The sequence below is a fragment of the Vicugna pacos genome, chromosome 16, assembly GCF_048564905.1.
Source record: "Vicugna pacos chromosome 16, VicPac4, whole genome shotgun sequence".
Classification (NCBI taxonomy): Eukaryota; Metazoa; Chordata; class Mammalia; order Artiodactyla; family Camelidae; genus Vicugna; species Vicugna pacos.
In genome coordinates, this window is record NC_133002.1 from 45558764 (window position 1) to 45583469 (window position 24706).

Sequence of the window (24706 nt, forward strand, 5' to 3'; positions counted from 1 at the left end):
ACGCGGATCTTTTGCAAATGTCTTTATTAATCTTGTATAAAAATAAGGTCCATGGAGAGTCCCCAGAGCTGGGGTTGAGATGGAGGGAAGGGGCGCGAGGTCGCACTTTATAAGTTACAAGCCAGGCTCCCGCTGAGGCTAAGTATGGCTATTGGGAGAGGGGTGCTGCAAGCAGCATTTGGGGGAGGGACCAGAGATGCTGCCCTCTGTGGCAAGATGAGGGTGCACCCACCCATCTGAAGTGGGCCCAGGAGGAGGCTGCCTGGCCCAGCCAAGCTGAGGACTACCTTCTTTGAACCCCAGCTTGCCTCCTGGTCTCCACACTCGCCTCCCCCGCCCCCTCCCCTGTGGTCTCCAAGAGTCCGTCTGCAGAAGCAGTGGCTACAGCGAGAGGTCGGATGTGACCTGCAGGGGGGGGCCCGGGGGGCGCCGGCGACCACTGCGACGGCCTGTGTCTGCGCGGATGTAGGGCTGGTTCCGCAGATCTGACAGCGAAGAAGAGAGACATTTACCTTTCAGGAGTCTGCCCAGGGCTGGGACTACCATTCCAGGACACAGGTTGTGTGAATGTGGGAGGGGGCCTCTTTATGTTTACCAGACCCCCCTCAAACACATCCCAGCCATGCATGGCCCAGGGGAGAGCAGCATGATTCTGTCCCCCCAAAAGCCCCCAGGGCTGTGGGCAGCCACTGGGATCAGAGGCCAGGCCACTGGGTACCTGGGGGCTAGAGGGGGATCTCTTCTCCCAGGCTGGCCTCACAGAGGAGCCTGGACGTCCTCTTGCCCGTGCGAGCCGTGAAGGGCACCGTCTTGAGCACTGAGCGTTGGGAGGGAGGAAGGAGGGGAGAAAAAGGGAAAAGGAAAAAAGACAGAAAAAGTAGCAAAGAGGCAGTGAGGCAGCCAGACCCCCAGGGTTGGGGGGTGGATGGAGGACAGCACAGGACAGACAGAGGGCAGGACAGGCCCTGCCAAAGCCCTCACCTGTGATGATATCTTCAATGGCCCCATCACGGTCACTCTCGTAGATGAGTGGCTCCTTCTGCTGCCTCCGTTTCAGCTCAGAGATGAGGTCCATCTGTTGCCGCCGGACCTTGGGTGGGGACTGGGTGGAGGGGGAGGGTGTATAGCTCCAGCTCCAGGATCCCCTTGCCCTCTGTGCCACCAAACCCTAGAACATCTGTCTGGTCCCCACAGCAAGAAGAGCTGGTTTAAGGAAAAGGAACCCATTCCCATCCCAGGCTACTGGGGCATCCTCGCCTTGGGCAGGTTCAGTCCATAAAATGAGGGTGTGTAGGAGGGCCAGGTCCTTGGAATGAGCATACCAAGCATCGCTGGGTTCCAGTGCTAAGCTCAGGGGCAGCAGCCTACCTTGGGTGCTTCGGGCTCCCCTCTGCCTGGGGCATCGGTGCTTGCCTCCTGGGCAGCTGCTTCTTTCTTCCATTGTTCCACCTCCTGCTCAGCTTTCTGAGGGGCCAAGGTGGGTCTACATGAGGGGAGTCCTCCCTTCCCTAGTCCACCCCCCAGCAGAAAGAGCCCGCACCCCTCCCACTGCCCATGCAGAGAGGCTACAGTGCCCTGCAGGGGTCCCAGCCTGCCCACCAGACTCATACCTTATAGGCTTTGATGAAGCGACTGAAGAGGGAAAAGAACATGGAGGGGGACGTGGTCTTGGGGTTCTCTCCAAAGTATTCCACCACAGACTCGTAGGCTTCCTGCAGGCACAGCCTGTCAGCCCCACCAGCACAGACCCCTCGGAGCCTGACAGCTGCTCTGTACCCGCTTAAGACACTGGCCACCTCATCTCTGCTCCTCCAGGCAGGTGGCTGCTCCCTCTTGCCCCATCCCCTAAGGTGTCCCAGCTGTGGTCACACTCCTCCAGGCCTTGGCTACATAACCCCACCTCAGTAGTCCTTCATCCCCGACCCCAGCCTCCCCACCTCCAGGACCAGGCCAACCCCAACCCACCTGAGCCGTCTTGCTGTCTGCCAGCAGCTTATCCATGGTGGGTGAGTTGGCCCTCAGGAACTCCTTGAGCACCACACAGTCATCCTGCCGCACAAACTCCCGCTGAGTCAACTCCAGGCCTCGCTGCAAGGCACGCACGTCCCCAAGCACGCTATCCAGGGACACTGAGTAGGGGGTAGGGCAGGAGAGAAGCAGAAAATCAGAGAGGCAGCATTCCGATCTGGTTACATCCTATGATCGCCTTGCTTTCTCCCAGTCCCCAGGGCTGAGCCACTTCCCCCGCACCCCTACCTGAGCCCGCCTTGTCCAGAAAATGCAAGTCGCTGTGGAACCCTGTGAGCTGTGGGTACTTCTCTGCAATGACCTTCACCAGGTAATGCAGCAGCGTCTGCTTGCGGTCAGTCGACTTCATCTCCAGCAGCTGCATGAGGACCTGCTGTAAGCCACAGGCCACCAGCTGTCCCCCATCCCCCAGGCCAGGGGACCCCTCCTCGCCCCTCTCACCGCATCCAGACTCTGGAGCCGGAAGCCATAGGCTGCCCCACGCTTGCTGCTGTTCATGTAGTTGCCGAAAGCCAGGACAATCTGCCAGAGAGGCAAGGGGAAGCTGAGCAGTGTACCGGGGCTGAGGAAACCCCCTGAAGTATAAATTACACAAGAAATGTGGTGAAGAGCAAGCCCCACACTCCACCCCTACTGCACTTCTGCGTGGATGCCTCAGGACCAGAACACGTGTACACAGTGTGTATGTGTCTGACACACATGCACGGCTAACACCATGGCACACCCAGTTTTGCCCTCTGCTATTCCTACCTGAAACTGTGCTGCCCACACCTCCTCCAAGGCTGTGAGGTCACAGCTCTAACAGCCATTTCTATTGGTTCCCTGACAATAGGATGCTCTGCTAATGAGCCCTCAGGCAGGGTGGGAGGTGCAATGTTGTAACAGGGCCCCCAACCACGCCTTAGCTTTGTCCTTCTGAGCCTGGATGTGAAGAGTGGGAACATTATAGTTGTTGCATCTGGGGGGGGCAGGGCCCCACTCTCACACAACCCAGAACAGGCAAGGCGTCATGGTTGGGCCTCAACTCTTAGACCCTCTCCCTAGGCTCTCACCTCCAGGATCTGGCGGAGTTTGTCTGAGGACTTGATGGACATTGAGGCTGCAATGATGGCATTCAGTTGCTGGGGGTGGGAGCCGGGGAGGCATGGTAAGTTGCGGCGGGAGGAAGGAGAAGCCCATAGAGGGCTCAAATACTCCCAGATGCCCTCTTGGAGCCCAGGCCGCAAGCGGACCTCTCCACAATCCCAGCCCAGGCCACACCGCCCTGCCTGCCCGCGCACACCGGCATGAGCATCTGGGCCGTGTCTGGAAAGTTGCCCAGGAAGATGAGCGTGTTCATGCGCTCGGACAGGCGGGGGATACGGCTGAAGCGCAGCATGAAGTGGTCCTCTTCTGACAGCTCCTCCATCGGTCGCTGCTCCCGCTCAAAGCGGGCGATGAGGCTGCGCTCATACTCTGTGGGCAGGAAGCGGGTCAGCAGCTCCAGGAAGTCCAGGCCAAGGGCCTGTAGGTCGTACCTGTGAGGAAAGGGGTTGGAATCACTCCACACCTGTTCTTGAGAGCAGGCCTACCCTCACCCCATTACTTGATTGGGTAAATGAACTTCAGATTTGCTAATGACCAACAGCTTCAGGGAATAAGAGATGAGTCAAGGTAAGCTGGGAGCTAGGAAGCTCTGAGTCCCAATCACACATCAGTGGCAGATGTCCATCTGTAATTGCCCAGGCCTGAGTGCCCATAGCTGGGCAAGAAGACAAGCAGGGAATGGGAACATCTCCATCTGGGCTTGGACTCACCGTACAACCTCAGTTTCTTCAACCTGAAAATGGGAACAAGGTTCCCTGCCCTACTCCCTGACCAAGGTTGATATGAAGCTTAATGAACTCTGTCCCATAATTGAGGCTCTTTTACTCAGATCTGCCTGACAACCCTGGCCTAGCAGAGGGGTTGGGCTGCCCACAAGCCCGGGTCAGAGGTACTCACGTCTCGATGGCCTGGCAGATGCGGTCAGCCCCCAGGTTGCCCTTGCGCAGGGTTATGGCCAGGTTCTTGGCCCGGTTGGCCTCGATGAGTGTGGCTTTACTGGGGGCCTTCTGGGCTGACTTACTCTTGAGAGCATTAATGTCTAAGCTGGGACCTTGGGACTTGGTCTTGAACTGCTCCTCAAATTCACTCATGTCCAGCTCCTGAGGGTGCAGGGAGAGGAGGTGGGGCTGGGCGGGGCCTGGGGCTGGTGCATTCCTGGCTGAGCACTGTGTTTGGTGCTAGAGCCACCCATCCAGCCCTGACCAGGGCACTAGCAGAGAAACAAAGCAGTGCCCAGCCCGACAACAGGCCTTGATGGGGGATACAGGGGAAGCACATGGAGCACAGAGGAGGAGCAGGAGCAGCACCTAACCCAGGTGACCAAGACTACAAGCCATTTCTGAAGGAAGAGCTGAATTGGCCAGGGTTAAAAAGAAGAAAGGGAAGAGTCCAGGCTGAGGGACTAGCATGAGCAATGACTTGGAGGCAACAGAACACATCCCTTTTGGAAAACTGAAAGTGGAATTAGAAGGGCTGAGTCCTTTGTTGTCTGTGAGGAGATGGTGGGAGAGGGGCCTGAAAGGAGGAGAGAGCAGCCAGACTTGGGGTAGGGATGTGCCTCTCTGCAGGGATGGAGGGAAGGCCTTCATAGGAGTCAGGATACACTGCCTACTAGGTGCACTAATCCAGTTCAGTTTAACATCCATTCCTGGGCCTCCATGCCCTCATCTGTAAAATGGGGTAGAGGATGTGACCACTCCCAGCACCCAGTATGATCCAGGCAGGTCTCCTTCTTCCCTGGCACCCACACTGGCAGCAAAGCAGGGCTGCACTCACCTGCAGCACCTTTTCATCATTGAGCTCGGTGAAGACGGTGCCTGTGATCTGGTTGGGTTTCAGGGCCACCCAGTTTAAGAGTGGCATTCTGAACTTAGTCTGGATGGGTTTCTTGGCCTTTACTCCTGGGACAGAGAGGAAGTGGTCACTCGGGCAGTAGTGGGTGGGGTGGCTGGAGGTAACCAGGACTCAGGCCCAATGAGGCCAGACAGGGCAGGCTGGAGACAGTAGAAGGCCCACAGACAGAGGGTCCTTGAGAACACTGAGGCTGGGGGGACCCCCCCTCTTCTTGCTCCCCCCTTACCCTGGGCAGTCCACTGACCTGGTCCCATCTCTGAACCAGCCCCCCCAGGAGCATCAGAAGAACCTCCTGGAGGCGGTGGAGGCGGCGGGGGCACCGGTCCGTCGGTGCCGGGAGGTGGCGGTGGCGGGGGTGGGGGGGGCGGCTGGTCTCCCGGCAGTGGCGGCGGGGGTGGGGGCTCTGGGCTGCCTGGGAGGGGCGGGGCCAGTGGGGGTGCTGAGGGCGGGGCTTCCTGCTGGGTGGGGAGGCCGGGCAGTGGGGGCGGTGGCGGCGGTGAAGGTGGTGGTGGGGGTGCTGCCGCTCCAGGAACCGACTCTACTGCAGATGGAAGTTCCGAGCCCAGAGAGAACCGGGGAGGGGGCGCGGAGAAGGGCGTGTCAATTTCTTAGCTTGGGCGGTCTCGTCTCCGCCTCCCCGCCCTACACATGCGCGCTGTTCTCAATGGCCACCCACCCCCGCACCTACCTGAGCCACGCCCACAACCCAAACCTACCTCTTCCACCTTTCCCGGTCTGAGATCTCCCCAGGCTCCCCTTCCAGACCCTGGTTCCCCCAACCCTACCCCATCTACCTCGAAGATCCTGCACACCTGGGCTGGGGGAGCCCAAGGGCACCTCTGGAGTCAGGGCATCACTGCCGCTCCGAGTTGCCACAGCGACCGGGAGGATCTCGATGGAGACAGCATCCCCGGGCCCCCGCAGGATACGGATTAACCCCTTCTCCTCCAGCTCTTCCACCTTCAGCTCTAGGGCTGAGGGTCGCGCCAGGACGGGGGCAGGCACTTTCTCAGGCTCAGGGGAACGTCTGGAGGTGCCCGTGGGGATCGGCTCGCTGAAGCGCTCCTACGAGCCCCGAGGGAGGGGTCAGTACCCACCGGCAAGCCTGGCACAGAGCCCCCATTCTCTTGCCGGCGTGGAGGGAGGTCTCAAGCCTAGAAACCCCAAATGGTCTGTTCTTGGGAGCCCGGCCCGCCGCTGGCCCTGCCCACGCCTCTAGCCTCACCCGCAGGGTCTCCAATTCCTTTCGGGCCTGGCTTAGCTGTTTTTCCAGCTCCGCAATCTTGGCCATGGATTCGTTCTCCGCGTCCCGAAGTCGCTCTGTCAGCTGTAGCACCAGCACATGGTGAGCTCCCACCCGCGGCCGGGCACTGGCACCGCCGATGAGGGGGCGGCATCAGGCATGCCTGCCTGGAGGGCTGGGGGAGGCTTCCGGATGTGCTTAAACCCCGGGGTGCCGCGGGTGGGCCGTACCTGGCACTTGAACCCAAATAGGTGATGTCGTGAGAGCACTAAAGTGCTTTCAGGAGGGGAAACCAGCGCAGCACTGATTTGGGAGGGAGGTGGAGAGGAGACTGAACCGGCAAGGGCCCCAGGCACCCAGCTGCACCCGTCAGAGCCTGGGGTCTGAGCACCTGGAGGGGGGGGGGGCTGCCTTTCTCAGAGGTCCAGCCCAGTGTGGGAGCTCAATGAACACTCACTGAGAAAGACACCTAAAGGATTCAGGTCAAACTCAGGGGCCAGGCAGACAGCCACTCCCAAGTCACACCTAGAGCCAGTGTTTGAGTGCCTGATATCAGTGTGGTGCTCTGTGGGCCTACTATGTGCTGGGCGAAGTCCAGGAGCAGCTCTCACCAGGGCCACCTGCTCCTGTAGCTCCTCCATGTGCTCCAGCACAGCATTCTTGGTCTCAGTGTCCTCCAGCAGTGCACCCACATCAAAAACATTGTCCAGGTATGCCTGAATCTGCACCTGCAGCTTGTCACTCTCCGTGAGCCGAAGTCTCTGTCCCCCAGATGGAAGGTGCAGGGTGAGGCTTGGTGTGAGGGCTCTTCCCAGTAACCACCATCACCACCAGAGCCCAGACAGAGCCCTAGCCTGCTTTTGCTTTTTCTTTATTTTTTATTGAGATATAATTCGTATGCCACAAAATTCACTATTTTCAAGTATACAATTTGGTAGTTTTTTAATATAGTCATAAGGTTATGCAACCATCACCAATATCTAATTCCAGAACATTTTCATCATCCCCCAAAACAAACTCTGTACCTGTTAGCAGTCAACCCCCATTCTCTTTTGTCCCAGCCCATGGCAACTACCAATCTTTCTGTCTCTATGGTCTTACTTATTCCAGACATTTCATATAAAAGAATCATATAATACATGGCCTTTGTGTCTGGCTTCTCTCACTGAGCATAACAGCATAATATTTTCAAGGCCCATCCACACTGTACCATGTATCAGTACTTCATTCCTTTTATGGCTGAATAATATTCCACTGTTTGAATGGATCACCCTAGCCTGCTTTTCACCTTTTGTTGATCATGGCTTTCAAAAATCCAATCCCAAAGGCCCTGCTCCTCTGGGAAATCAGAGGAGAAAACTACAACTTCTCTGCTCAGGCTGGGCCAGGAAGTACCAAGCTCCCCTGCCCACCTTCCCCATGACCCAGACCCATACAGCATGAGCCAACTCCCACTTTGGCCCAGTATCTCTGCGCTCCCCATTGAGTGCTCAAGTCAGAACACCTATTTGAGGCTGACCCAGGGCCAGACCCAGGGCCACTAAGACTCAGAGCCAGACCCAGGGCCACTAAGAGCCTGTTCTAGCACCTGCAACAACAGCTCCCAGGACTGGGTGTCTATTATGCGGCAGGCCCCATTCTACTCGGTTACCGTATTTTATTATTTCTATGATTCTCCCATTTTACAGATGGGAAAGCTGAGGTTCAGAGAGAGGGAGAGACCCATCTAAGGTTATATGAGGTAAGAAGTGGCAGAGCCAGGATTTGAACCCAGGTCTGTCTGACCCCAGCGCCTGGACTACTAACCACTGAGCCATACTCTGCAGTGGGCAAGTGGTTAAGTCCAGGGAGGAGGGGTGCAGGGCTCACCTCCAAGTACAGGTCCAGGCCCAGGTGGGTGAACTCATATTGCAGGAAGACACGGAAGTTCATGTTCTCCACTGAATGCACCACAATGTTGATGAATTGCATACAGGCCACCTGGCGGTTGGCAGGTCTATGTCTTGCTGGGGGGTTCTCAGTGAACCACCATATCTACCACCCCCATTTATCCCCCAAGCCCCCACCATCTCCATATTTCTCACCCTACTAATCCAGCTTTGTCCCTACCCATATTTTTCCCTGACATCCTTTCCTTCCAGCCTCCCATCTCTGACATCCCTCCCCCACCAACCCCGCAGTCCTCATACTTTGCAGGAGCAGAGCCCGGATCCCAGATACCCAGCCCTCTAGCTGCTTCCTGCACCCAAGAAGGGCCCGGCCCAGGCTGGGCTCCTGAGCTCACCATGAAGTCGATGTTGCTGTCCTCATTCCGGAAGTATTCCATCAGCTTTTCAAAGCGGTGCTGCTCCCCACATACCTGGATAGGGGAAATGGCTGTCACTGAGGTCCCAGTCATCTTCCAGCTGCCACCCATATGGCTTTACGGGCCCCTCTCAAGTGAAATCTAAATCAGGCCATGCCATTCTTCTGCTCAAAACCTCTATTCCCCCTCAGTCTCTCACAGCACTCCCCAACACTCATGCTGTTCTGGCCACAATGGTGTCCTAGCACATTCCTACTTCAGGGCCTTTGCACCTGCTGTTCATCTGCCTGATGTGCTCTTACTCAAGACAGTCACCACACCAATCCATCACTGCCCTCACAGCTTTGCTCAGATCTCACCTTCTCAATGAGGTTTCCCTGAACACCCAGCAACCAGTTTCCCCTCCCTCGACAGCTTCCCTGACTTTTTTCCCTTAGAGCATTTATCATTTTCTAACACACTGTAATTTGCTCATTTATTATATTGTTGATTATCTGTCTCCCCCTGCCTTCTTTGTTTCTTTTGTTCACTAATGTGTCCCAAGTGCCCACTCTGTGCCTGACACATAGTAGGCATTCAAGGAACATTCATTAAAGAAGCGCATGAACGTGTGCTGCCTCATGCATCATATTCTCTGGCATTTACTTCTCATGAGCCTGTTAACCAGAGTCAGCAACTCTGAGATGTATGGATCAAGTCTAGTTTGGGTCTTGCAAGGCTGAAGGTCAGAGGTTCAGCAGATCCCACAGGCATCCCTGTTGACCCAGGCAGTGCCCTTTCATGACCCTGTACCTCCCCTTGAGTTTCCCCAGATGGTGAAATTCCCCAGATACCCACACAATGTCCCCACCTGCCCCCAGCAGAGGCCACAATTGCCAGCAACAGGGCTCCAAGCAACACTGGAGGGCAAGTACATGTTCGAGGTGCAGGAAGGGGCTCCAGTACCTCCTTGAAGTTGTCAAAGGCTGAAAGGATGATGTCATGTCCTCCCCGCACCAGGCACACAGCTGCCAGCAGCTCCAGCACCAGAGCCTTGGTTCTGGGGAGAGAAGGGGCAGGTTGTCCCTTGAGAACAGCAGGCCCCAAGGCAAGGGTGGACAAGGGCCTGACTAGGGGGAGGACAGGGGACTGATGGGGAGGGTGGCAATAATGAGCCTGGGCAGTAGTCCTGAGAACTGAGACGAGAGTAAGCCCGGGGTTAAGTAGGAGGAGAATCTAGACATGGAGAAAGGTTAGGGACCTGCACCTCACCTGGGGTTCTTGTTGTTGAGGCTCAGAGCAATCTCATTGACACAGGCTGGGTGGTTCATGACAAGGCTGAAGCCAGACTAGGGAGAGAGAAGAGGTCAGCTCCTCCAGGCAGATCCCCAGCACTGCCAGCATCCTCCTGCCCAGCATCTCTGGCATGGTCAGTGCCTTACTATTTGGGTCTCTAACTGCCGTCAAGCTCAGGAAGTTCTTCATATCCAACCACAAAGCCTGGACCCTCTTTTTAAATACCTTTGTCTGTTCAAAAGCCAGTGTTAAGATTCAGCACCTTGGACACAGTAAGTCCTCAAAAGCTGTCTGGGTAGGAGGTACCAGCTTCACCAGTCACCCCTCTAAACGGAATAAGCCACAGGCTGCTCTTCTTGTGGGCCTGGTATCCAGCTTTTCTTGGTAGCTGTGCTTAAGTCCCCATGTGAGGCATATCCACACCCCCAGCCATGTTCAGGATACTCTAGGGGACCTGACCAGAAGAGGGCAGGAATCTGGGCTTCCCTCAAGACTCCTTCAGCCTCAAGACCCTGAGCTAACACCCCAAATCCCCAGGGTTCTCCAGTGGGGACAGGGTTAGGGGACAGCTGGTCCCAGGACCTCAACAGCTTAGGCAGTCCCCAGGGAGGACAGGCCCGGCTCCCTGGGTACCCCAATGCCCACTGACCAACCTGGTAGTTCATGATGGCACGCAAACACATGATGCACACGTGGACGTCATCCTTCTGGCTAACAATGCGGGAATTCCGCAGGGCCTTCCTGCTGTGGGCAGGGGTCAGCCTGGGCAGGTAGGGAGGAGGCAGCACAGGTCAGAGTCCCAAACCCAGCTTCCTGTCCCCCCCACCACTCAGAGGGTCTCTGGAGTAAGAGGGGGCACATCTAGAGACTTAGGACCCTGCTTCCCATCCACCAAACCAAAGAGGCCAGCTGAGGGCAGAGAGTCTTCCTCAGTCCTTAGGCCTGGGTCATGGCATTTCTAGAGGAGGTGAAGGAGGGGGTCATGGAAGCAAAGACCCCTAAGAGCAACCTGGCATTAAAAAGGGTTGCTGTATTTTGGGGATGGAGAGCTTACAGAGGGAAAAGACCGCCAAAGCTTATAAAACGCCATGGAAATGCTCTCCACAAGGTGGCGCTCATGGCCACGTTGGTTTATCTTCCATCTTGAGAATTCAGACTGCCTTGTAGTCAATTCCCAGCTCACCACTTACTGGACAAGTTACCTAATCTCCAGGGCCTCGATTTCCTTTGTAAAATAGTAATGTGTGGTAACAGGACATTCCTGATAGGGTTGTTGGGACTATGAAATGAGCATAGAACAGTGCCTGGCACATCGTTAAGTGCTGCCTGAATGCTCTCCCTAATTCTTTGCTAAAAGATGTGTGATTTTTTTCCATTGTCACAAAACTGGTCAATGCTTCCATCATCGAGTCCTCTTGACAATTCTATCACATTTCCAACCACACTGGGAGGCCCCACTCCTCCTCTGCCTGCCACATCACTCTTCTCCCGTCATTGCTCAAATATGCCTCTGAGTCTTTGCTCATGCTGTTCTTTCTGCCTGAAATACCCTTCCTTGTCCCCACCGCTGCCTGTAAAGCCTGTATCCATCTACAAGACATAGTTTCAGTGTCATCTTTTCTGGGAAGCCTTCCTGATGCCCCAGGCAGTGGCCACCTCCCTTCTCAGAGCTCCCAGTCATACCTCCATGATAGCCTGCCATACACTGTCCCCTACTAGATGGAGGAATCCCAAGAGCAGGGTAATGTGTCTCCTGAGCTCCTACCATCATGCCTAATACACAGTAATGCTAAGAAATGTTTGTTAAATGAATGAACAAAGAAATATATTGTGAGAGTTTGGGGATTAATATGAAGCTGCTTCCCTAGACCCAGAGTGGGAAGGGAGGAAGCTGGGGGTTCACATGAGGCTCCAGGGCCATCTCCTTCCCCCTCCCCACCTTCCAGAAGGATGACCTATCTGATACAGCTGGATCCAGGGATATTAGCTGACCATCTCACCCCACCCCACCCCGACCCTGGAGCTGACCAGGCATGCATCTGCCCCTAGGTGGCTACGTACCGGGGAGAAGGGGGACACCTGGAGGCCGCATGGGAGAAAACAGGGGGTTAGATGGATACAAGAGGGGTCCCACTGACCCAGAAACCCCCTCTTTTTCCCAGACCCTCTCCCCACCAAGATTCCAGTCTTTAGGTGCCTACCCCAAAGGCTTCCTAACATACCCATCTCGTGAGCCCTGTGTGAGACCCTTTCTCTGATCCCCGATACCAGGCTACCCCTCCCACCACCCCCAGGGACCAGGTGGAGCAGGCTGGGTACAACACTCCAGGGGTGAATTTTCCATTCACCCCGCCACCTGCCACCCCGCTATGGGGCACACATACTTGATGGTCAGGTGGCGACTCTTGGGCTGTGCTGCCGAGGATGAGGGCGGACCTTTGCTGAGATCTTCCACTGACTGCTCCAGCGGCTTGCTCTTCTCAGAGCCAGGTGCCCCGTTGTCTGTGCTCTCCATGTCATACCTGCAGGGGTTAAACTAGCGATGGAGGCCAACACTTCCAGGGCACTTAAGAGAGAGGTAAGGGAATTGAGGGAGAGACAGATCTGCAGGAGAGACTAGGGGGTGGGAGGAGGCGGCTGTGTTCTTGGCACTGTGCTGGGCATAGTAGGGGAGAGGGAACAGTAAGCCACCCAGATCTCAGCTAGCCGCCACAGGCCATGTCCCTCCCCATCCATGGCCAGCCTTCAGGAAGGGGCCTTGCTCAGGGCCAACTGCAGAGCTGCTCCAAGGTGCTCAGGCTGCACTGCTTGGAAGTGGATGGAGGAGTGGGTGAGGCACGGGGAGGCAGGGGGAGGCGTGGAGGGCGGGGGCTGGGGCTTACGTGACAGAGCACTGGGCAAAGGCCAGGTACTCGAGCAGCACATCCAGGCCACGGTTTTCCTCATTAAGGAACTCCTGCACCCACCTGCAGGGCACAGGGTTCCCTGAGTGCCAGCCAGGAAGGAGGTCCTGCCCAGAGTGGGCACAGAAACGAGTGCAAGTAAGGGGCCCTGGGCTGCCCTTCCCCCAGGAAGACAGCAACCAGCCCTGGCTCTGAAGACCCAGCGATGTCAGGGGATGATGCTAGACGACTCGGGCAGGACCTCAAGGGGTAGGCGGAGGGTGGGTAGGAGAGGAGACAGGGAAGCTGATCTGGACGCCCACCCCGGAGGGGATCCACAGTCACAGCCTGAGCCGGTGTAGTCAGGTACAGGGGACAAGTGGGAGCCCCAGGGACTGCCTGGAGGCAGAGCTCTCCTACCCAGCCCCCAGGGAAACCTGAGCCCTTGCTCACCCAATATGGTTTGTCCTCAGGGAGATCTCCAACTCCCGCAGCACCTGAGTGGACTCCTGAACTCGCCTCTTAAACTAGGATCCAAGAACAGGGGAGTCTGGTAGGCAAAGCCCAGGCCTCCCACAGGCCCAGGCCAGCTGAGCCCTGAAACAGCAGCCAGCAGTGCCCACCCTCCCCCCACAACTGGCCTTTCACGCTCAGCCTCCCCTACCACCTCCACACACCTGCCCAGCAGAATGAGCACTCTCAGGCTCCACCCCCCACACACACACAAACACACAGGGTACACACCACACACCCATGTGCAGACACTAAGGGGGCACACATAGACCTCCCTGCACAGACATACAGCACACACACACACGAGGACAAAGGGTACACAAACATGAACACTGTGGGTACACACACACGTGCACATCCATACACAAGCACCATGGAGACACAGACATAATGTACTCACACATCCACACACAGACACATGGGGTACACACACACATAACACACACACGCACATCCATGCCTGGGCACACAGGGTACACATAGTCCTCTGTACGCACCTCCACATACTCATACATGGACCCACACAAGCCTGCAGAAAAGTTTATACAACAGTGGCCCCAGCTGCCCGGAGCCTGGAAAGTGCAGAGGGAAAGAGACAGAGAAAAAGGGGCAGACATATACCCCCAGGTTGGACATCCAATCTGCTGCTACCTTGCGGCTGACCCCACCAGTTTCCAGGTAGCTCTTCAGCTTCTGGATGTAGGCCGCAGGGGGGTTCTTGACTTGAAACCGCTCCTGCCAAGATGGAATGGGGTGAACAGGGAACCAGCCAGGGCTATGCCAGAGCAAATGACCAGCCCTTGGCCCAGAGTCCCTCTCTCAGCTCTGACCCAAGGTCCCAGGCTCTTGTAAGATCCCTCTTTGTACCAAAGGCATAAATTCAAACAGCCACCTTAAAAGACCCCAGTCCCCAGACAGGCCTTCCTTCCCCTCTGTGGCCACAGGCCTAGAACAGCCTTTTGGTGGAGAATGGAGGGGTCAGCCCTACCATACACCCCACGAGGGGTGGGGGCTTGGGGGAGGACTCAGACAGGCCAGTAGGTGGCACCCTCCCAGCCCGTCCCCCACCCCCTTCCTTCCTGGGCCACACCCCAGCCCAGAGCTGGAAGGACAAGGAGGAAGAACACAGGGGAAGGGGCCCTACTTCCGGCTGGGGGCGAGCTCCTTCCCCAGGGCTCCACTCCAGCTGCCCTGCTCACCTGTGTTGGTAAGTACCTGTGATGCTCATGTCCTGTGCTCAAAAAGCAACTCCCTGGCCCCACCCAGGGCTCTAGGAACCACTCACACAAGAGGCAGGGGCCACGCCAAAGGCCCCTCCACCCAGAGGAGCTCCCACCCTTCCCAACCCAGACCCCTCAGATATGCCCAGCCACCACCCTCAACCTCCCACTTCTCCCAGGACTTCAAGCCCCACAACCTGAGATGCCAGGCCACATGGCAGGGACCCCTACCACAGCCCAAAGTCTCTGGAGGCAGCTCCCCACCCTCTCCCCATAGCCATGCCCTTACCCTACCAGACTCCTGCCTGGCCAGCTCATCCCATCCCAGTCCATTAGCAAGAGCGGAAGGCCCAGCCCTGGCTCCCAGGGGAGGCTCCCTGCTCCCCACCTCTCCACCCCCAGCCTCCCTGGCCACAGGCCCGCCTCCCTCCCTCACTGAATCATTGCGACACCACCCTGCCCTGGCGGTAAAAGAGGGGTCCTCCCTGCTATCACAGACAGCAGCCCTATAGCCAGAGGGGCCAGGGCAGCCAGGTGAGCTACAAAGGTGGCAAGCCCAGGTGCCTGACTGAGCACCAGGGGACAGGAGTCCCTGCTCTGCCACCTGGGAACTGGTTGACTTGGAGAGCTCCTTGGTTGACTACAGCTCCTCTGGACCCAAGGTCAAAGGAGGACAGGAATTTCTGACCCTCCTCCCCGTCTCCCACAGGGTGGAACGGAGATGTCCAACCCTGGGGCTGCCCCTTCTCTTCCCCAGCCCAGAGCTGGCGGGTTGACAGAGGCTGCTCCAGGAAGCCCAGTGAGGATGAGGGGGACACGGACCCAGCTACACCAGCCAGTGCCCTGGACAAGCCCCAGTCAGCTCTTCAGAGGGCAGGCCCAGACTTTCTCCTGACTCATAAGTCCCTGGGGAGGCCCATGCCCAAGAGAGGGGCATTCTGGAGTCCTGCAGACCCACCCAGCACCCTCTCCAGATGCTACACTGCTCTCCGGGCAGGGTCTTGGCCCTGTGGCAGCGTGGTAGTGCCCCCTCTCCTGGCAGCCCCAGCCTGGCCAGGGCAGGGCACCCCAATGACAGAAGGGGCCTGGTACCCACCTGGTCACAGATGAGCTCCCACTTCTTCTCATTGTCATACTGGCTCAGCAGCTGGACCTTGTCAGGGGGCAAGTTCATGCAGTTCTAGGGAGGAAGACGGCAAGGTAAAGACGCTGAGTTTGGGGCCCCAACACGAGGGGACAGGGAGCACGGGTATTTTGGGGGAGCCCGCTAGGGGCCAGCTCCCTAGTAGGCCTGTCATACATATGAATGCCTGTCACCATCCCACCCCTGGAGATGAGGAGCATTAGCCAATGGGAACACCGAGTACCTTTCCATAGGCCCAACAGCTGGAAAGTGACACTGGGATTTGAATCGGAGTCTGTCTGACGCCAGGGCCTGGGCCCCATCACCCCCACACCACCCCCCGGCACACTTGGCATGGAGGCAGAAGCATGGGTTCTCAGCCTAACTTCCTAAGACCTCAGGCACCTCTGGGCTCGTCTCCCCACGTGTGATGAGGGGTATCATCTCTTCTATTCGGGTGAGAAGCTAACAAGGAGCCATCTCCAGCCAGGCTCAAGCGTGGCCAGGCATGAACTGTACCCTGTTCCCACAGGCCATCAGACACCACGTGTGCAGTCCTAGCCCAGGGCAGCAGTGTCTCATAAACGTCACAAAACCTCTGCCAGAGACAGCAGCCAGCAGCCTCCATCCCTCTCCAGTCCCCTCCCACCTTCTCACTCCGGGAAGGAAGGAGCTGGGGACAGGCTGAGGGAGATGAGGGCAGATGGGCAGGGGTTCTAAGCAAGTGTGTCTGGGCTGCAGGGGCCAGGGGGATTCCAGGGGAAGGTCACCCAGTCACAGGAACTGAGGAGAGCAGCCAGCACTCTGGGCCTGTGGGGCTGGTGGCCCAGGCTGGGACTCCCCTCCAGAGCTAAGAAAGGTCAGCACTGCTGTGTCTGGGGCCTCCTCCCCCTGCCACAGATGACAAGGGTCCAATACGCCTGCCAAGCTTCTCCCCACAGGACAGACTTAGGGTCCCACCTGGGGCTATGGAATCTCCAGGTACTTCTAGCCCTAGAGGCTCCCTGGACCCCCAGGACGTGACATGTCTCTCTGATAGACCCAGAAGATGATGCCAGGTCACCCCAGTTCAGTAAACCCCAGGTTCATTGAGGGTCTACTATGCATCAGGCCCCAAAAGACAGTTCTGGCCCTCAAGGAGCTCAGAGTCTCCACGGGGGATGTGGGAGTCCCAGGGAGCCCCAGCCCAGAGTGGAGGAGGCCCCCCTGCCACCAGCTCTGATGGCTCAGACTACACATCCTCAGTCATGTGGCCCCGAGAGGAGGCCACAGCTGGAGCAGAGAAGGGGCCACACCCACCTGAGGTTTCTCAGCCAGCTTCCTTTCTGGGGTGCCGGGCCTGGGCCTGGCTTTAGGGCTCGGGCCAGACCTCATCCCTAAAATCACTGCCTTAGGTCAGCCCCAGACAACAGGAAGCTGGGTTACCCTCGGCCCCGTTACTCAAGCTTTCCGGCTGGGGCCCCACTTGCGAGGTGAAACTGCCCATCTACTGGCACCCTCCTCCAGGCCGGCTGGGGATGGGGATACGTCATTCCCCTACCTCATTGCGAAAGTAAGGCCGGATTGAGGAAACCACTGCAGTCTCATGTGCCGCCCTCCCCCAGCCCTCCGACAGCCAGGACAGCTCCTGCCACCACAGGAGGGACTGCCCAAGAAGGGGCCTTGGAGCCCAGCAGAGGGGCCTATTTGGCCAGGAAGGCGTCCCTGGGGCCATTCTCTCTCTTCTCCCCCTGGTCCTTTCTTATCTATCCTCCCGCCCCGCCCCCGCAGAGACCCAGGGTGAGGCAAGGCCAAGGTGGGGGCCAGGGCAGGGGGCAGGGCAAGGCTGAGGGGAAAGGAGGAAGCAGGGCGAGAAGGCAGGCGAAGCCAGGGAAACTGGACCGGTGGCCAGCACGGAGGAGGGAAGTGGCAGCAGGAGAAGGGTGCAGAGGAGTGAGGGGGAGGGCTGAGCCCCAGCATCCGAGCTGGAGAGGAGAGAGCAGCTCCCCGACACAGGTCTCTCCAGGCCCTCACCCACCCCAGGGACTTGTCGCTCCTGGAATGGCCCCAACAGCAATACTAGACGCAGCAACTCATCATGATAATGACTCCAGCAACTGTGGTGCGAGCTCTGCCCGAATGCTCACCACGCTGGGCACTGCTATGAGCCCTGCTCACAGACACCAGCCCTCCACCCGCACCACCATTAGCGGCACCGTTATTATTCCCATCTTACAGGCGCGAGCACAGATTAGTTTAGGGACCTGCCCAAGGTTACGAAGCCAGCAAGAGGGGAGCCAGGATGGCTCTGAGCCCTGAGCTGACTCTGAACCAGTGCCCAGGTCCACACCCCCAGGATGGCCAGTGGTTAGTACTGGGGAGGGGGAGGCCTCCGCTGGGCCGGCACACCTGTCCCAGTGGTGGTGGAGGGCAGGGCGCCCCTTTGCCCCTTCCCCACCTGGGCCTCCTCAGGCCCCCAGGCCTACATGCCAGCCTGCCAGACATGCTAAATTTAGGCTTGGAAATCAGAAATAGCTCTGACAGCACTGAGCACTAATTAGCAGCTGTTCCTCGGCTGCGCCCACCAAGGAGACGGGTACCCTAGGGAGCAGGAGAGGGGCCAATGGATGCCACTCACTCGATGTGGGGTGAGGCCATTCTGGAAACAGCAACAGACCCCCAGACTCAGGGCCCTCAGCAAGGAGGCAGCACCATGGGGCTGGGGGCTGGGAGGCAAGCAGAAGTTTGGCTGACAGTGCTCAGAGTGGGCAGGAAAGGACAGGGAAGTCCAGGTGTGTGTATGGGGGGCACACCTGGCTCGTTGAGGGGAGGGGCAGCTGGATTCAGGAAACCCAGGCTCTGGGCCCACCTCCCCCACCTGTTTCTTTGTCTCCTGGAGCCTCACCTTCCTCCTCCATAAAATGGGCACACTTCCCTCCTGCCTCACCCACTCACAGAGCTCCCAGAAACACCCAGTGAGAAGCTGTGTTTTGATGTAATAATACTCTTCAGGGACGTACCACTATGACGAGGCATTTCACAGGCTGGGGTTAGGGGGAGGCCACTGAAGACCCCAAGGTGAGGGGTGTGGTAAACAGAAGTTTGTGAAAACATCCAGATAAAGAAGACCTGTCTCCAAGGCTTGGCCAAAAATGAACTGACCCTTCAGCCCCACCTCCCCACCACCCTCCATGCTTTGAGAAGAGGGAGAGAGGATTAATTGCTCAGGGTGTGGCCAAGACAAGGAGCTCATTCCCCAGTCCCTCTGTTAGAATGTGTGAGGATCATTCTCTTCCTTCCTAGCACCCCTCTCTGGCTGTCAGGGGGGGCCTCCAGCCTTGCACACCCAAGACCAGCCCCTGGCAGACCGCCTTCCCCCCATTGCTGACATCTGGAACTAAAGGGGCTCCCCTGCAAGTGGACACAGCCACACCCTCCAGTTTCACTTTCAGTTTGAGCGGAGACCGCGTCCCAACTCACCTGCCGACCCTCTCCCTAGGAAGCCCAGGCCTTCAAGCCCCAGGATGCCCTCGAACGTGGGCACCAGCCCCAGGCTCAGCCCAAGGGTCCTGCAGCCTGATGGGCCCCGAAGCCAGCCCTCAACCCCCATTTCCTCTTCCATTTCTCCCATCCACCTCCATATGGCTCAATCTTGGTTTTAGAGCTCTTAATGCATCTCCAAAAACAATCAATTTTATCTACTTTTTAAAATTCCAGTATATAGACTTTCTAGGGCTCTTACAAACAATACCAGGCTTAGAGGAGGGTGTGGGGTGACCCGGTCCTAGGATTGGGTGCTACGAACACAAAAAAGCTAACAGCTTCTCCCATCAGGGTTGAAGGGTCCCCATGGCAGGGGCAATGGCAACAGGGTAGGAGTCAGGGCAGCAGGCACTGCCCTTATAATCCAGGCTGGTAGGAGAATAACAGCAACAACAATAACAATAATAAATATCGCCATTCTAAGCGCTTTACATCTACGAACTCATTTAAACCTCAACAACAAGCCTACAAAGTAGATACTATTTTTGTTTGTTTCTGTTTTTTGGGGTTTGGTTTTTGTTTTTCAAAGTAGATACTATTATAGTCCCCATTTCACAAACGAGAAACTGAGGCACAGAGCAATTGTGTCACTTGCCCGAGGGGACCCAGCTGGTAAGCTGGCAGGAAGACTCAGTTCTCTCGGAAGAAGGAGCCCTCAGGACAATGAGAAATGGGGGTCCCGGCCTCCTGGGGGTCTTCTGCAGACAGCCTGGCCCCAGTCCCCTGTCTGAGGAACCAGGAACAGCCAGCCCCATTTCCTGCCACCCAGTACCCTACATTTCCTGTTGTTGCCCACACTGAGCTCTTACTCACTGGGGAACCCCCCCCAGCACGCCCTCTCTCAGAGGGAAGTGGAGGCCTCCCTACCCCCTCCCCATGTGCACCCAGCTACCGTTAGCACAGCCGCAGCCCCACCCTCCAGGAGAGCTGGGCCCTCCCTCTCGTGGTTTCCGGCCACCAAACAGTTTTCATCTAGGCCTTACTGTTGCTGACCTGCGTGGTGGTAGGGAGGGCAGCCTAGCCTGTGATGGCTGAAGACTAAAGACGGCACCCTTGGTTGATCTTGGAAATGGAGAGGGGGTGGGAGGGAAGAGGCATGGTCTAGGCTCCTTCACCTAGAAGGGCTTCAAGATGAAGAGAATCCGATCAGCTCTATCATCATCCCGTCCTCACAGTGGAAGGTGTTTATCGAGCACTTGCTTGTGTCAGGCATCGTGTTAAGCCATCTATTTAATCCCCTCAACTCCGTTTAATCCCTTCAACAATCCTAGCAGGCTGGCATATACCATTTTTATTATCTTTTTACACATGAGGAAAACTGAAGCTCAGAAAGGGTAGGTAACTTGCTCAAGGCCACGCAGGTAATAAGTGGCAAAGACAAAACACAACTCCCAAACTCCATGACCCCAAAGCACAGGAAGCAATCCTGCCTTTCTCGTGAGTAAACTCTGCCCCTCTCAGAGGCAAGGAGGCCCGAGCCACCTTCTAGTGCTCCCCATTCCCAGGAAAAATGCAGAGGTAGTCCCCAGGCCCACCTGTTCCTGCCCATCTCACCCAGCTCTTTGCCAGCTGGCCCCAGATGTCACTGTGAATCATGCCTACCACATCCCCGGGTTTCCAGGGGCAGCATGTGCCAGCCCTGCCCACTGGGAATGGCGCCCCACAGCCTCTGCCTGGCCCAGCCTCTGACCACATGGCCACAACCCCTTTGGGATCCTCCGGTAAGACCTCAGAAATGGGAGTCACAGGGCCTGAGAGACACCACGGCTCTATTCCCCCATACTCCATCTGCCCCACCCCAGAGAAGGCAGCTGGTCCAGGAGGCAGCACTTCAGCCAACAGTAAGGAGACATCCACTTTCCCTCTTCCTCACTAGTCTCAGTCCCAGCAGGGAAGGGGTCCAGCTGAAAGCAGGATTCTCATCATCCACAACCTGCTCAGGACTGTCCTGACCTCCCTACACAGCCTGCCTGGCCAAGGGCCCATGACCCTGGGCACATGCCAAGGGCACCCCAGGGTGCTAGGCCCCATCAGGTAAATTCCTCTCTAAGTGGTTCAGCCTCTTCTTGACCCAGCATCACTCAGCCTCCAGCCCAAAATCATGATGCCCTTTGCCCCAAGGTTACAGGCTCCTCCTCGCCCAGATAGATCAGGGGTGTCCTAGGTCAGGCCATGAGCCCGGCACTTCCGCAGGCCTGGAAAGAGTACCTTGCCATCCCAAACCCTGACCCTGCAAGGGAAGGCCTGAAGTGGCTGGAGACACCCATCCTGCAGCACAGCCTAGGAGAGGCGAGCGCTTAGCTTGGCGGGCTGCTTTTCCCACCCGAGTCGCCGGGCAGCCATCACTCCTCTGCTGTTGCTAAGGCAGCAGGCAGAAACCCTGGCTCAACCTGCTCTTTCTCCCCACCCCCATTTTAAACAGGGCGCTCCTCTCTCTTACAGCCTCCTTGAAAAGTCACCCCCACCACCAACCCTTGCATGAGAGAAAGGCTGCCCATCGGGAAAGGGTGAACAAGCTCCCTCATCTCCTGTCTGACTGTGGGCCTTGGTCAGGGCACCCCTCACCCACAAAGGGAGTCCCAAAGCCAGGAGCCAAGAAGTGGTTTGGAATTTCCGGATCCTACTCCCCACCAGGGATGAAAGGGCTGAGTGTAAGTCCAAGGAAGAGGTTCCCTGGGGCCATGTGACTAGGTCCCAAGGTGAGGGCTGTGCTTCTTCCATCAAGACTGGGGGACCCCTGGGGGTGGTAGGCCCACACTTAGCAATCTGAGGTTCTTCTCCTCTTAGACGTTCACAGAGAACAGGGCTCAGCTCTGGCCACAGAGGCAGGGCTCAAATGGAGATGCTCCCTGGAATACCCATTGCTGGGACTGTAGGTTTAATCAAATCTGTAGCCCCAGTCAATCTCAGACAGGGACCCAGGGTCATGGCTCCTGTCCCTGCTGGTGAGGAGTGAGAGGAGCCAGGTTCTTAGCCGAGCGACCTTGAGTTGGATACTGCCCATACAAGACAAGGGACAAGCTGATCCCAGGAAGAAGGGGGAAGTGTAAACATGCTGGGTTCCTGGGGGTGGGTTGGGGGGGATGAGTCCCAGTGGGTGCCGCTGCCCTAGATTTCTGCCCAGCCTCCACCGCTTTCTCCACCAGGACACCCTCAGACCCATCTCTGGGCCTCCACCCTCCACGCCCTGGTTCTCAGGGACTTCCAGTGGCATTTAGTGTCAGTCTCAGCCAATCACAGCTTAAGGCCAAAAAAACCCACAAGCAGGGCAATCAAGTCCTACACATGCATCAGAACCTCACCACTTGACTTTTGGATTTTCCAGTGGTCTGAATTATTCACACAGCTCTTCCCCATTAGTGTGTGTATAACACAGAACAGGCTGGGGCCTGGACCTCACCCTCAGAACCCAGCCCGCCCCATTCACAGACACACAGTTAAGGGGAAAGACAGACTGGTGTCCCCCAAGTCAGGCTGGCCAGGGTCCAGGGATCCACCACCAACTCAGGCTTCCCAGATGCTTCTGGAGACTCTCTCCTCATTCTTCCCCCTCCCCCATCTGCTCAGCTAGCTCAGCTCTGTCAAGCTCTGGATTTGGGGAAAGGAAAGCAGGTGGAGATGGGGTGTTCAGAGCCTAGCCTGGCGTAAGGTGTCCTTCAGAGTCCCTCCCTCTCCCCTAATCAAGCCAGGTACCTTCACATGGAAGGATCAGACCCCATCCTACTCCATAGCTCCTCCATATCTCCCTAGCCTTCCTCCTGGGAGGGGGCAGCAGCCAAGATTTCCAGGAACTGTTAGGAAGGGCCATGCAATCTGGCCTACTGGGCCAGGGGAGGGGAAATGATGTCAAGGAGGTGGAGGGGATGAAAAATTGAGCACTGTCACCAGCCTGTATTGCTCTGCTATCTGTGCCTCCCTCGGGCCCCCACCCTCAGACCTGCAGTGCCAGGCTGCTCAGACTTGGAAGTGCCTCTGGGGAAAAGCACGGCCTTATTTGCCTGTCACCCAGGGTCTGGCAAGGGAGTTGACAGCAGACAGGCCACCAGGCAATTAGTTAAAGAAGGGAGCCTGGGACAGGGCTGAGGTAGGGAGAGGGAAGTGAGAATGAGTAGCCCCTCCCCCCTTCTTCTACGAGGTCTTAGGGAACCCTGATTTTTGCTCTGTAGCCCCCACCCACCAAATCCATCCTAACTGGCTCCAGGCTCAGCCTGAGCTGATGGCTTCCTCCCCAGTGGCCTAGTCCCCAAGCCCCCCAATTCCCTGGAGCAGGTGACAATGTGGCAGGGGGCTTCCAGACTTTTGTTCCATCCCAAGCCAGAGTGACCAACCCATCCCCAACCCACCCTTTCTAACCTTAATCCCTCCAGTGGGTAGGAGGGGATGCACAAAACAAGACAAGGACCCGCAGCCAACCTCTCCCAGATGTACAGGGAGTGAGAAACACAGACACTCCATCTGAATGATCTGACAACCCAGCTCCCAGCAGCTCAGGCACCAGCAAATCGGGACCAAACACCTCTACTCAGTTTCCACCTCCCAGGAGATTAAAATGTAACCCCTTCCATCTTTGACCCTGAGACACATGATGCTCCAGACCTGCACCTGATGGCTGGGCCTGGGTGCAGTGGGGAAGGGGGTGCCCGGCTCCCTCCTGCGTACTCTGCTCCTAACTTCCTCACGGGACATTTTTGTTTAGACCTTTAGACCCAGAAGCGCAGGGGGGAGGGGGGGTGTCTTGGGGAGGGAGACTGGACTATTGCAGAAGAAAGTTTTGGGGGGAGAGTGCTAAGTCACTCTGAAAGAAGCCACTGTCACTCCCACTCCCTGGAGGGGCCGCCACCGGGCCGGGGATCTCTAAGCGGTACCTGAACCCCCGGGGGCGGGGACGCGCGCCGAGCCCCTGCCACCCCCCACCCGAGCCCTGCGCACAGCGGGTCACACTCACCAGGACCCGGTTAAACCTCTCCTCCAGCTCTCCGGCAGCGGGCATCGGCTGCTTGGGCGCCGTGGGCTGCCTGGGAGACAGCGCGGCGGGGCTCGCTGGCTGCTCTGCGCTGCCGGCCGCGTTGCCCATGGTTGTCCCCACCCAGCCGGCCAGGCGCCTCCAGCCTCGGAAATCCAGCTTTCCCCGGGAGCGCGGACGAGGCTCCTGGCCTGGGGGGCGAGGTGGGCAGCGGCTCGCGGCAGCGGCTGTGGCGGGGGATCAGCTACGCGGGCGCTCGGCTCAGTGGCGCGCAGGGGCCGGGGCGCGGCGTCCCATCGGGGCGGCCCCGTCCAAGGAGACGCGCGGCGAGCTGCGGGGTGGGGGGAGGAAGTCAGGCTGCAGGCCGCCGGGGCCAGAGGGCTGGGCTGGGGGCAGGAAGCTGCGGCGCGGGCTCCCCCCTCGGCGATCTTCTAACTTCTGCTGTCGCTCCGCGTGCGCGCAAACCGCATTTCGCCGCCGCCGCAGCTACGCACCCAGCCCCAGGGGGGCGGGCTGGAGGGAGGGGGCGGGCGCCGGGCGCCGGCCGGGGGTCGCCTGCAGCCATGGCGCGGCGGGGAGGGGTCTGCCGACCCGCTTCACCTGCCGCAGAGGGGGCGGCCGGCGCCGCGTTCACCTGCCGGAGCGGGAGCGACCAAGGCAAGGAAGAAGCGGCGGCGCGCTCGGCGGCGTCT

General features: G+C 57.8%; 1 protein-coding gene across 3 annotated transcripts; it reads right to left on the reverse strand.

The window, feature by feature from the left end:
• Positions 1-7: 7 nt before the first annotated feature.
• On the reverse strand, positions 8-24427 carry FMNL1 (formin like 1). 3 transcript variants are annotated; one of them, XM_072939152.1, is made up of 27 exons: positions 23997-24427; positions 15503-15586; positions 13808-13921; positions 13127-13200; positions 12674-12757; positions 12176-12313; positions 11853-11870; positions 10445-10553; positions 9768-9844; positions 9462-9555; positions 8496-8570; positions 8081-8191; positions 6823-6972; positions 6194-6295; positions 5763-6033; positions 5213-5509; positions 4891-5015; positions 4012-4214; positions 3311-3545; positions 3081-3149; positions 2470-2550; positions 2257-2386; positions 1966-2129; positions 1611-1712; positions 1369-1464; positions 982-1102; positions 8-485 (listed from the first exon to the last, which is right to left on the reverse strand). In XM_072939152.1, the coding sequence occupies exons 1-27, from the start codon at positions 24123-24125 to the stop codon at positions 382-384; spliced, it is 3357 nt and encodes a 1118-aa protein (XP_072795253.1). In that variant the 5' UTR covers positions 24126-24427; the 3' UTR covers positions 8-381. The 3 variants fall into 3 exon arrangements, with proteins under 3 accessions (XP_072795253.1, XP_072795255.1, XP_072795254.1); XM_072939154.1 differs by lacking the exon at positions 11853-11870 and having other exon boundaries at positions 5213-5506; positions 5781-6033; XM_072939153.1 differs by lacking the exon at positions 11853-11870 and having other exon boundaries at positions 5781-6033.
• Positions 24428-24706: the final 279 nt, after the last annotated feature.

Excerpts from the sequence above, each read along its gene's own strand:
- FMNL1 (XM_072939152.1), bottom strand. The coding sequence starts at position 24,125 with ATGGGCAACGCGGCCGGCAGCGCAGAGCAGCCAGCGAGCCCCGCCGCG. Across the intron at positions 13,201-13,807 it reads ATTGGATGTCCAACCTGGGG|TTTAAGAGGCGAGTTCAGGA; the intron begins GTATATGTCTGC and ends CTTGGATCCTAG. Across the intron at positions 12,758-13,126 it reads CTGAGGACAAACCATATTGG|GTGGGTGCAGGAGTTCCTTA; the intron begins GTGAGCAAGGGC and ends TGTGCCCTGCAG.